Source organism: Talpa occidentalis, unplaced genomic scaffold (assembly GCF_014898055.3).
Source record: "Talpa occidentalis isolate TD23 unplaced genomic scaffold, MPIMG_talOcc4v2.1 talOcc4.6, whole genome shotgun sequence".
Lineage (NCBI taxonomy): Eukaryota > Metazoa > Chordata > Mammalia > Eulipotyphla > Talpidae > Talpa > Talpa occidentalis.
Window position 1 is genome coordinate 90,531,482 of NW_023604972.1, and position 13,619 is coordinate 90,545,100.

The 13,619-nt window shown below is 35.4% G+C and overlaps 1 protein-coding gene across 4 annotated transcripts in view; it reads right to left on the reverse strand.

The window, feature by feature from the left end:
* The window catches only part of FAM169A (family with sequence similarity 169 member A), a 42,059-nt gene that overhangs the window by 6,656 nt on the left and 21,784 nt on the right, over positions 1–13,619 (reverse strand). For all 4 annotated transcript variants that reach the window (XM_037529715.2, XM_037529713.2, XM_037529714.2 and 1 more), the window contains 6 exons: positions 9,510–9,689; positions 7,901–8,029; positions 6,710–6,822; positions 4,583–4,622; positions 3,939–4,089; positions 1,561–1,714 (listed from right to left, as the gene is read on the reverse strand). In XM_037529715.2, coding sequence (XP_037385612.1) covers positions 1,561–1,714; positions 3,939–4,089; positions 4,583–4,622; positions 6,710–6,822; positions 7,901–8,029; positions 9,510–9,689 — 767 coding nt within the window. The remainder of the gene's footprint in view (positions 1–1,560; positions 1,715–3,938; positions 4,090–4,582; positions 4,623–6,709; positions 6,823–7,900; positions 8,030–9,509; positions 9,690–13,619) is intronic.

The window sequence follows — 13,619 nt, forward strand, 5'->3', positions numbered from 1 at the left end:
TTTGAGAACACGTGGAGGAAAAGGCACAAGACAAGAGTCTTAACACAGGGTTAGTAAGTCTAAGGTTGCTGCTCAGCCCAGAGATAAAGCTGGGCTAGTCGATCAATACATTTTCAATAGACAACAGGAACTGAACGGAGCAGAATGTCAAGGTCTGAGTCTTCTGGAATGTCCACAGTAAAGGGGAAAAAGAAGAGAGGCATCAAAAAAAAACAAAAGAAAACTCCACAGGCAGGAAACACAAGAAACCAAAATACAGCAACATTTTAAAGCCAGGGTAGTAGATGATCTTGAGGATAACAGAGCAGTCAACGCAGACAAGAAAAGTCACTGGAACTAAATGGAAATGTCACAGATGACCTGTAAGAGTAGTTGCTCGATGTCAGATAGAGGAAACAGATTATATCAAGTACCAACAGTATTACCTCATGTTTTTTAAAAGATTGCAAAAATACATACAGTTGCATAAGCCTCTAGATGCAAATAAATGTCTTTTCAGAATGTGCTTTATTTTCCCAAATTTCTAAAAAGAAAAAGTGCCATTTAAAAATACAACTTTAGGGCCTCCCTGGTGGCGCAGCAGATTGAGCGCAGCGCCGTGAAGCTGTCCGCACCCTCTGCAGTGCAGGTTTGATTCCCGACCAGCCAGGCAGAAACCCACATGGTGCAGCAGACCTCTCCTGCCTTGCCCGCTGCTCCCCTCAGCAGTATCTTTGGTCCGTCTTCCTGTTCTGCTCCCTGCTCTGTCTCTGGTGAATTCTTATCCTCCCATGCCTCTGACTGTACCCCAGTTCTTGTATAAATAAATAAATCTTTCTTAAAAAAATAAATGAATAAAAATACAATTTTATAAAGTAGAAGCAGGAGCAAATTGGATTAAGTTAAAGAAATAAAATTGGTAATGTAGTTTCACTGTTTAGCTACTGGCTAGATGTGGCAAACAGGTAAAAGATTTATAAAGAAAGGAAGTAAGAAATCTGGAGAGGAAAAGATTGAAGATATTACATAAAAATAATGGGAAATGGACAGAGAGGAAGAAAAAGATAGGGACAAATACTTGAGCTGCAGAAATCCTATCAGATACAAAGGCTTTTTCTCTGTTTTCAACTGTTAAAAAAATAATTATTTCCAGGAATCTGTAAAATCAATTCTATTCCTATCCTTCTGATCAAAACAGGTGTAAGAAGGACCTGGTTTGATGTTAAGTCATACTAACTGGCTCTCTACGCAGACCTTTTAATCACATCATTGGTGTCACCTATTTAATACCACAAATTAGCTTATATTTTAAATGCGCTGAGGGACCTTACTACCTAAACATCCTCTATGTTTGCTGTAAGTGAAATTTTTATAAATTCAGTTTGAAACAGAAAATGATACTTGTAACTTTATTCTCTCCCCAATTTTAGTACCTGATCTTGCCCAATATATGCTCTTCAACAGTAAACACAATTTCTACTAATACTCCAAAATACTCATTCTATTTTTCTAACAATTATGATGAAAAAAGTTCAAGTATGGCCTACTTTCATACATTTTATTTAATAAGTGATCTCACACCTTTTCACCATCTTGCTTCTCCAAGCGTGCCTGGGCTTCAGGTGCTGGTCGGGCATCTCGGTCGCTGCTCTCATTATCAAATTCAATCACGCCCTGTTCATGTTCTTCCAGGAATTCTTCTGAGCTCTCTGATGTGCGTGCAGTAGACTCCAATCTAGAAAACAAAAGAAAACAATTCTATTTGCTATGTTAAGGATGAATATAAAATTTCACAAATCTATTAACAAAATAATACTTTAGTGAATCAACTAAGTATTCAGTCAACAACTTCAAATTTTACAATCCAAAACCTTTTTTCTCTTTCTACCTTGTTTTACAGTTTAGTTAATAATATCACCATCTTCTCAATCATGGGAACTAGACTCTTCTTTTACTCTATATCTAACTGGATCTTATTCTATTAGGATGAACATATATCCCAGTTTATCTGGAACAGTCCGGTTTACAGATTTGTTCCAGAATGACACATTATTATAATAATGCCCCTTTTATTCTCAAAAACATCAGCTGGACAGATTATATGATTTATTCTACCTCCAAAATGCTTTCAAACATCGCTAACTTCCTATTCCCATTTTCATGGTCCTCCTTCAGGCCCCATTTCTCTCTGGACCACTGTAATTTCCTCTCAATTTGTCTTCATACATGCAGAGCATTCTTTATTATGGCTTTTACAGCTGCTTTTAATACATATATCTGTACTTTAACAGTACAGATCAGAAACACCTGATCGTTCTCTATGACCTAGAGGATAAAATGTGCCTCTTTCAAAGTCTAACAAGATCACACCCTTATAATTTTCTCTCCTCCTAGCTGCTTCCATTTTTCTTATACATCAGTAATCAACACTCCTCCTAGCTTTACCTTTAGTAGAGCTGCATGGTATAATACATTAGCCACAAAACACATGTCATTATTTACACTTAATTTCTTTAAAATTAAATGAAATTAAAAAGTTCATTTGCACCAGCCATACACAGTTCAAGTGCTCCAGGGGCACACTGGGAATGGGCTGTCATACTGGGAAGCAGACAGAGAACATTCCCATAATCACGGAAAGCTTTTGTAGGTCATATAGTCTTAACTACTAATTACTAGTTAACTACTAACACTGTCTAACTACTTAACTTCACTATGAAACAAAAGCAACCAAAGTAAAGGTTAACCGTTTGCACTCCACTGTCCCCTCTCAGGGGACATTGGTAGCCAATGTCCAGAATGGTTCGGAGTGCAAAGGGTTAACTAATGTGTGTGGATGTTATAATAAACTTTTACTTATAACAGGTAATAGCTGGGTTAGACCTGCAGAGCACAGTTTGTGAACCCATAGACTAGAAAACCTCTCTCAACTCTGCTTGTTCAGTTTCTACTTATCTCTAAAGACTGGTCCAAATGCCAAATTGCTCCATCCCCTCAACTAGAACCAGCTGCACTTTCCCCTAAGTGTAACTGCAGCATTCTGTACTTCTATCATTGTACCATCACAACTCACCTTGCAGTGCTCTTAACCTGTGTCATAGGTACAGATAGGTGTATCTGAAACTACCGGACAGTCAATTTGCAGGCAAAGGTGATGTTTTACTCTTCAGAAGTATCTGAGTAAACTTTCAAACATTTAGCCTTTATTTATGAAAAGCAAGCAAAATTCCACAATAATTCTGGGATATTCATTTTAAAATATACTGTTACGTTCTTTTCTAAAAAGTATTATATCAAAACACTATTCAGTGAGAAAACCATAATTATCTGAACTCTTCACAAATTACTAAATTTAAATATTTACTTATATTTGCCTTTAACATGAATTGTTCACCCAAATAAATATTTATATATGTATTCAACTACCCCAATTTAAAATCAACTATACAATAAATTAGCATAGTTACAGAATTCTATACTGAGTAAAATAATTCCACAGCTAATAAGCTCTTTATAGGAACTGACTGAACTATTAATGTTATCACTATTCTTAAGTTAAATCCAATAACTCAGTAAAATGAATCAGCTATAAAGGAAAATTGAGGGCTTTTTAGGTTAACTAAACTTAAGCATTATGAAAAACTATAGCTACTGTTAAAGTTGGTGATAATGACTCAGTTCTGGATATTATACAACCACTAGAACATTCTTTTGGATTTTCACACATAAGAGATAAAACTCATGATTTTAGTTCTTCTCTTATTAGCAATATCTCCCTATTACACTGTCAAGGTAACACCAATGGTAAGTATAATCAATAAACTTAGAAGAATTCAAATACAAACTCTTATACGAGGTCATCTGCTACACAAACAATAGAGTAATAGCTTCCACATATTAAGTGCTAATGATATGACAATAAGAATAAACAAATGAGAGTAAAATAAGCAGTACTTTACTTGTTTATTGAAGCTGTAGGTGAAATCTGGGAAATCCTTTCATCTTCACCTTGAGAACTACTAAATTCAGAATCCTGAAACCGCTTTCCAATCTTTGGCCGCTTTAGGTGACTACTTCGGGTACGAGTGGAAACAGGTGTTTTATTGTGACCTGAGAAAAACAGCAAAATTGCAATTAGTTAATTATATATTCAAAGGTTGCCTACCAAAATACCCAGAAATGTAAAAACTCTGCTGATTTACATCTCTCCCCAGCATGGTACACTTCAATTCTCTCTCACACACCAGGCACAGAAACAATATCTCTTTCTAAATTATGAAATAACTGTCAATATTCATGTCTCACAATTTCTATGTCGCCTTGAGATCTATAAAGTGTTTTCTGCATTTCCACATATTCTCTCCCAATAATTTTAGGAACCTAAACTAGGGAGACATTACTGTCCCTATTTTACAGATTAAAAAATGAGGAAAAGAGAGGTACAATCGCTTACTCTATTCACACAGTAAAATCAGTGGCACTGGTGGCATTATAACTCAGATTTAGATTTTAGAGTTGGGTATGTCTTCACTTACTCTAAGGGACACAGACACACAATTCTAAGTGTTCTCACACTAACTGATAGATCAGATGTATTTCTTACCTTCAGAAGTGCTTGCAAAGGCATCTTTTAGAGAATCAATCTAAAATAAATATATAGATTAAAACCCAAAATTCTAGGTAATTTTTTCTTGCTTCATTCATAGCATCAAAGAAAATCTTTTAAAATGTATTTCAAATAACACTATTTGAATAGTATTCACTATTCATTTAAAAAAAAAAAAAAAACAACTTAAGCAATGGAAAGCCTCGGTTTTCTACGAACCTAAAAACTTAAGCCATCTAGTAATTTAGTGTGGCACACACTGGAGCTTTCTAGTGTGTCCTCAGCTACTCAGTCTTCTAGTCACATGCTCCCTTCCCCTGTGCAACTTTATCTACTAATTTACCTCAACAGAAGATACAAGTTCTCTAATTTCCTTTGTGATTTCCAAAGAAATATGTCCCCAGTGGATGTCCCATCCAATTTCACATCCAACCAGCCCATAACTAAACTTGTCTGTCTTTTTTCAACGTTATTCCCTAACTTGGTTAATGGTACTAACTAGGTTAGGCATTCTAATCAGAGACCTGTGAGGCATTAATGATTTCTTTCTCTCCCTTATGCAATCAACCACAAAGTCAACTTTAACTCAAAGAATTTCTCAAACCACCCCCACTCCGTGTATTACTAATGTTTTATCAGTTTAACCCTAACTATTCAATCCCCTCCTCACCAGTATACCTCACTCTGACACATGCTCTGCAGTCCCATCCATCCTGATAACAGATGCTTCCAAGTCACTGCTACTCCTTTGCTTTAAATAGTTTAATATGAAATATTTTCCTTGGACTAATTAAAATATTAACTAATATAAAGAATGTTGTTTCTAAAGTGAAAGAAAATCTTATTTATGCTGCCAACCTTTTATGTTGCCACTAAAATGACACATTTAAAATTACCTGGTTTAATATTAAAGTGGATCACTGCTCTTACTACCTGTATGAGAAGAGTAGATTTTTCTTTTTCCCCAATTTTCTGATATCTGACTAACACTAAATGGATTCTAGTGTATCTGAGGAATCTGGACTGTAACGTAATAGAACCAGGGCTTATTCTGAAGTTTGAAATTCCAAATATTGAAAAAGTTTATAAATGTAGCCCCTTTTATGTAGTTATTAGTTATTACATTATTTATTATTATCCTTAAAAAGTCTCAAGACTTTTCACTTAATCAGCACTCATGCTAATTAAGACAGGAAATAAGAATCACAAATAATTCCCCAAATCACTTGTGTCTGAAATGCATGTGCATTTACGAGATATATTCAGTACCCAGTAAAAATACAGTCAGATACCCAAGTACAAAGCAAACATAACTGTAATAAATACTATCACAAAAAGTTGTACATAAAAGCAGACTTTTAGAATCCCATGTACCCATATATTAAGTAATATCAAGTAAATTCTAGGAAAGAACCTCTAGAGTTCAATTACGAGAACTTTCTACTTTCAGGTTACTTAGTATTTGCAAAGTACATTATATTCTACAAGGACCAAACATATATAGCCTCAAGGTTTCCACAACAGCTTCATAACTTTAATTTCCTAATCCCACTTCTAGAAATATATTTGTGCAATGAAATAAGTACATAGGCACAAAGATTCATGTATTAACGTGTTCACTTCTGGACCATTTATAAATGAACAGATTTAAACATGTGAAGCAAATAAATGATATTTATATAACAATAGAATAAATAGTATGCTTCTATTTAACAACCCCATTTTAACACCATAACACCATAGGAAATGCTTACAATATTGCAATAATGGAGAAAAGCAGGAAACAGCACAAAACAATAAAAGCAGAAAAAATCATGTGCACAGATTCATGTTTTATAATATACATTAAGTCCATGTACACACATATTAATGCTGCTCTATCTGGGGAAGTGAGATTACAGACTTTTTTCCTACTGTATTATTTTTATGTGTATTCCAAAATGACCTTTAAATTAACTCACCATACTATTACCATTAAATTATTTTTCAAAGAAAATTAAGTCCTTAGAAACCAATTAACAGAAGATGCCAAGAACACTAACATAATAGAATTTATGCGAGTTTGGTGAATAAATTAAGTATCAGCTGAACTTATTTTTAAAAGACTGAAAAAAGTATACCTACAGTTAACTGCATCTCACTGGACTGATTGTCTTCAGTTTCTGCTTCATATTCTGGAACAGGCAAAAGACCATAATCTCCAGACATAGGTCTTTTAGCTTCATTTTGAGAGGTTGCTGTGTATAAAAGAATTTTTAAAATTATAACCCTATTGTTTCACTTGTTGCTTGTACTGATTTTCTGTTCTTTCATTTGAAATTATACTGTTTTATTTCTTTCTTTTTTTTTATTTTTGTGGGACGCTCGCCAGTAGCCAGGGAACGAACGGGCGCTGCAGAGGCTGCGGGCAGCCTCGCAGCCCAGCACTCAACCACTGCGCCACCAGGGGAGGCCCTGTTTTATTTCTTAATAAAATATATCAAGTAATTTGAACAGTGCTTGCTTTCTCTCATCAAATTAATCGACAATATGGAGTGAGCATTTTTCTCCGACTTGGCAAAAGGAGTATAACTACTCTTTACAAAGTTTGAACCAGCTTTCAAAATTTATTCTTGCACTTTCAGTGTCATGAAATATCTCCGAGAGTTCCTTTAATGTGAAGTTTTTCATGGGTATCATTTCCTTTAAAACCTGGTCATCCTTCACAGCCCAATGGTTCTTCTCATGTGTAATTACATGCTTGTTTCCATTAAGTTCCCATGATTGCAAAATACAGAACTGCTCCTTGAATGGCAGCAGTGCCAATATTTCCATGATCATCAATATCTCCTATAATTCAGTATCTTCTATAACTTCCATCCAAATCCTGCAATGTTTGTACTGAGTTTTAATGAGAGCTCTGAAGAGACTGGACAGAAGTGTCTTGGAAATCTAGGTGTGGAAGTATCTTATAGTGAAACCCTGCAATTATATTGGGTCTTAAATAGTTATCTATAGCTAGTGACTTTGGAGGGGGAAGCATGAGTTTGGGGACTACCTTTGATGCCCTGATGCCTATTCTGTACTGTTTCAGTTCAGTAATCTTAGTTTATCTCTCACCCTCTAAATCCTACTGGACTTTTACGTCCTGCTGGGCTAGTCCAGGTTCCTTTACCAGTGACTCAAAAGTTGATATATAACTAAAATTTCAACTCTAGAAAAGAGTTATTAGAGAGATCCCATTACAAAATACCACGACTCTGAACCACAGAATACAACCATCCTCAGGTACTACATTTTAAGGTGGACTTGTGTTAAAATTGAACACATTCTCACCTGCAATTTTAAGTGTTTCTCTCTGTAATGCTCTGGTGACCGGAATTCGCTGGTACCAGTGGCCAACACTTTCAACTTCCCAAAGGAGTTCATGGTCTCCTGGGTATTTTTCAAAGTATTGCTTGCAAGCTGAAAAACATATGTAGAATTTTCTAGAAATCTCAAATATCCATTATTTTTGAAAACAAGGAGAGTTAGGCGCCCCACTCACTTTATAGGGCTAACATAACCTTGACTCCAAAAACACAACAGCAACTCAAGAAAATTATATGGCAGTTTCATTTACTAATAAAAATGCTAAATGAGAGCCCCAATTAAGTTCTGCCATGACCAAGCAATAAAAACCTTAATAAAAGATGTGCTTTACCTTTAAAGAGAAAATTGCTAAATGTTACTGACTGGCAAAAGAGAACTGAATAAAAGGACTGTTAGACTTAATCAGAGTAAAAACACCAATTCTCACCGAAATATTTTATAAGTTCCATATAGTATCAAACAAAATCCCAACAAAACTTATTTGTTAATGAACAATATTAACAACTTGTTAATAATTAATAATTAATTAATTAATCCCAACTTCAAAATTAAAAAACAAAGGGTTCAAAAAATATTTAGACAATATTGGAGAACAAAAGGTGGGGACTGTCCTAGCAGATATCAGACCTAAAACTAATATAGTATTCTATGTCAAGTATACTTTAGTTAACTAAAAAGAATATAGGGGGATAAAGAATTATCACAAAGCCACAGAATTAAAGCAACCTGGTGTTAATATAAGAAAATGTAAATAGAAAAAAGAAAAATACCAGAAAGAAAATTTCAGGGAGACTCACACATACACTAAGAATTTGACAAATAACAGAGGCAACATCTCAGAAGAGAAGGATTAAACTATTGAAACAATGATGCTAGAATAAAATCCACAGAGGAAAAAAAGGTAGATCTTGACCCTCACATCAAAGTCATTCACAAAAATAACAGCTAAACAGTAAAACTGACCCACAAGTTCAGCAACTGATGGATAAACAAAATGTAGCATATATTGCATGCAATAGGATATTATTCAGCCATAAAAAAGAATGAAGCAATGTTTCATGCTACAACATGGATGAACTTTGAAAATATGACAATATTTATGTAAAATCAAAGAAGTCATACACAAAAGGTTTATTATATAAATATACTATGTAATTCTAAATATATATGAAATGTTCAGGAATAGGCAAAGCCATAGAGATGGAGATAAAAACAGATTGGTGGTTGAGAGATGGAGAAACAGGAAAAAGAGAGTGACTGCCATCTGGTTCAGGGTTTCTTGCTGGGGTTATAAGATTTCTGGTTGATTTCACAACTGTGAATATATTTAGAATTGTACACTTTGAAAGGGTGGATTTTATGGTACATAAATTACATCTCCATGTTTTTTTAAAAGCTACCAGACCTGCAAAAAGTACTATACTTGAGGTAAGGACACATTTGTGAAGTTAGATCCCAGGAACCAAAATACACAAATTTATTTCCTATCAATATATGCACATTTACAATATTCTATAAAAACTATTCAAAAATAATGAAACAAGTTTAACATTTTTTAACTTAATACATTTACCTGTGTACATGAGAGACGACAATGGATAACGCAAGCCCAGTGCATCTTCTGTAAAGGAATCAACAAAGTCCTCTAGCATATGAAGCCCAAGATCTTTGCCTCGGTATTTTTTTCTTACAAACATTGTATCAAGAACTGGCAGTTGGTAGCTTTGGGTAAGAAATGAGGCACATATGCTTCCTGCAGTCAGAAGAATAGAAACCCAACTATTTTTCACATCTCCATATATGTACATACATTTAGTGAACATGAGTTAACAGACTTTCGAAAAATGTTGTTCCCCCTACATCAAGAATGTTAAAGAAATGTATAAATTTTATAATATAAAATACTTTTAAATGCTTTGCAGTTGTGACACATAATGCATACTTGCTATCACAAAAAGCTATGTATTTTATGTTTCCCAAGAGAATCACCCAATACATTTTGAGCTATATACTTGAGTATATACATCACTGTTTGAGAACTTGCACAACTATAAAAACTCAACTATTAAAATTTCAAATTAAGAGAGTTTTGGTGACTATATATAGTTTAAGTATCTAATTCAAACTTCAACACTTGAACATTCCTCTTTTCCCTTTATTTTTTCCCTACTAAGTATAGTCTCATTTTATCTGCTTAATGATGGCAAAGAAATGAATTAGTTCTCCAAATTTTTAAGGACCATAAATTTAGATTAAAAAGAGCCATCTTAGGGCCTCCCCGGTGGCACAGCGGTTGAGCGCTGGGTTACGAAGCTGCCCGCAGCCTCTGCGGCGCCGGTTCGATCCCTGGCTGCTCCCCGGCCACCGGATGAGGGTCCTATGTGGCGCGCAGACCCCTCCTGCCGCCCGCTGCTCCCCTCTGCAGTGTACTTCGGTCCTTCTCCCTGCTCTGCTCCCTGCTCTGGCTCTGGTGAATTCTCTCACCCTCCCGCGCTTTTGACTGTACTCAGTGCGTGTATAAACAAACAAACAAATAAATTTTAAAAAAAAATGCCTCTAAAAAAAAAAAAAAAGAACCATCTTAGAAATGGTCATTAGCAAGACTTTTGCTACTAATATACTTTAAAATTTATCTTGTGTGTTTAAGGTGAAACAGGAGAAACAGTTTGAAGTAGGTAGCTGTCTCTCTTCTTGTTTCCTAGTTGTACTGACTTGCTTTTTAAGAAGCCTGATTTGGATTCCAGTTCTCTAAATAGGTATGTTAGCTTCCTTATATTTCCTAATATGGTTTATATGGTAGGGCATCAAAATGGGACATCCCACTTTCCATTAATTTTATTATGAATTCATCGTTGTCAGTCAATATTCTACCCGTCTCAATAATGGATTAATCTCAGACTAGTCATATGATTCTGGATAAATCTAATATGTAGTTCAAGGAAGAAACAGAATTTCTGATAACAAATATCTTACAAATTGACTCTTACCTATCATTTTATGAGCTGAGTAATTAAATAAAAATTTTAGTTCAACCATATAATTTGAGTTATTATTGAATTGGAGAATGTCAGTAACTCTTTGCAGTAGTCTCCCAGATTAACTTAAATTTAGAACAGGTAATGCACATTGCCATATATAGTAAGTCCTCAATTAATATTGTCCTCTATAGATTCTTGAAAGCTGTGACTGTAATGAATGAGTAAGAAAACTAGGCCATCAAGTAACACTGTTTCAACATTACAGGAAAGGATGTTGAACAAAACTATTATTCCAGGACCTGTTATACTTAGCTCTTAGTTGTTGATGCTCAGGACATTTCAAAGAGTACAAATTTCTGATGACTATAATTAACAATACTGTATATTTAAAATTTTCTAAAAAGGCTGATCTTATCACTACAAAAAAAGGGCAATTGTTAGCTTGACTGTAGTATTTCACAAAGTATATCAAATTATCAAATTAGTAATCCTTAAATACATACAACTTTTTTTTTTTTAAGATTTTTTTTATTTATTTATACAAGCACTGGGTACACATAAAGGGCAGCAAAACTTCCCATGTTACTAGAGATTCTTAAGATACAAGTTGCAGACAATAGCACAGTAACATAGTAAAGCAAAAATTACAACCTACTACCTAAAGTGAAGTTTTCGTTAAATTTATTAATTGTAATTTAGTTTTACACATAGTAAGCCAAATATTTCGATTCCTCAAAGTTCCACTTTTGGTATCTGTTCTTTATATACTCTCTCTGGGTAATCTCACCTACCCCAAGGTTTCTACCATTTGCCCAAATGTTATCAATCACTGGTCTTCAACACGTAATGCATGACTTACTCCAAGATCAAGAAAGAAACAGTTCATATAAATGTAAATAAAATGAAAACCACATGATCATCTCTATAGAAGAAAAAGCATTTGACAAAAATCCAACATCTTTAACCTACTAATGGGATCTCTGAAAAACACAAAGCTAAAAACATACTTAATGGTGAATGGCTGAGTGTTTCCCCCCAACATTAGAAGCAAGACAAGGATGTTCCTTCTCACCACTTCTATTCTAGCCAACATAGTACTAGAGATTCTAGCCAGGGCAACTAGGCAAGAAAAAGAAATACAGGGCGCCTGGATTGGAAAGAAGTAAAACTACCCCTATTCACAGATGACATGTCTAATGTACAGGAAATATTAAGGAATCCACTAAAAAATTATTAAAACTGGGCCACCCCTCGTGGCACGGGCAATTGAGTGCCACACTGTGAGGCTGTCCGCAGCCTCTGCAGTGCCAGTTGGATCCCAGCCAGCCAGCGAGGGTCCCACATGTTGCGGCAGACCTCTGCTGTCCGCGCCTGCTGCTCCCCTCAGCAGTGTTTCATCAGTCTGCTGTTCTGTTCCCCCTCTGTCTCTGGTGAATCCTCTCACCCGCCCCCGAGTCAGCCCTGTACCCCGGTTCTTGTATAAATAAATAAATCTTTTTAAAAAATTATTAAAACTGATAAAGTTCAGCTAAGTTGCAGAATACAAGATCAATATACAAAAATCAATTATATTTCTATACAAGAGCAGAAATAAAAATTCTGAAAATGAAATTAAGAAAACAATCCCATTTATCACAGCATCAACAAAAGATATTCTTAGAAATTTAATCAAATTTAAGGCAAAATTTATATATTAAAAACTATAAATGTTGAAAGAAATTGCAAGAAACCTAAAAATTGACATTTAAAATCCTCCACAGTGGAACATCACCACTCCCCACTCCACAATTGCTAACCTACCTCCCACCAGGTTATTCAGCTTGAACTTTGATGACTCTGTGCCACCTTTCATGTATTTATATTCTATTCATGTTTACAAGGAAAGTTCTTCCCCTTCTCCCTTCACTGCCTGGTGGCATCCTATTACCCTTCAAAGTCACTTTTAAAATATACTTTCTCAGTGATACCTTCATCCAGGCAAAATTAACTACTTACTCCTTGATGACCATTATTGTTGATATTTCAAATATATTAATTATCACTATAAAACTAAGTTACAATTAGTTATTTACTAGCTCTGGTTGTCTGTCTCATCCACTAGATTTTTGGTGCTATGAAAACTGAACCCATGATCAGTCATCATTGGGTCTATAGGAAAAATGGAGTCTGTATGACTTCCCTAGCAAACAGAACCTTTATTGGAAAGTGTGCTCTCCTTTAGATAGCTAGACCTTCACCTGAAAACAAACCATCTCATTTCCCAGTGACATATTTCAGGCAGCTATAGAGTAGCCATGGAACTTCTCCACATTTTTGCTCATTTCCTTAAAGAAATGGATTATACTGAGACAAACTCGAGGCCCAAAAATATAACCTCACCTCAATCATTCCCCAACACAAACAGCTGCTATATCCTCCCTTTAGCTATACTGTTAATCCACATTTTTTTTTAAGATTTATTTATTTATTTATACAAGCACTGGGTACAGTCAGAAGCGCAGGAGGGTGAGAGAATTCACCAGAGCCAAAGCAGGGAGCAGAGCAGGCAGAAGGTCCAAAGCACACTGCTGAGGGGAGCAGCGGGTGGCAGGAGGGGTCTGCGCGCCATGTGGGACCCTCTTCCGGTGGTGGCCGGGGAGCAGCCGGGGATCGAACCGGCGCTGCAGAGGCTGCGGGCAGCTTCGCAACCCAGCGCTCAACTGCTG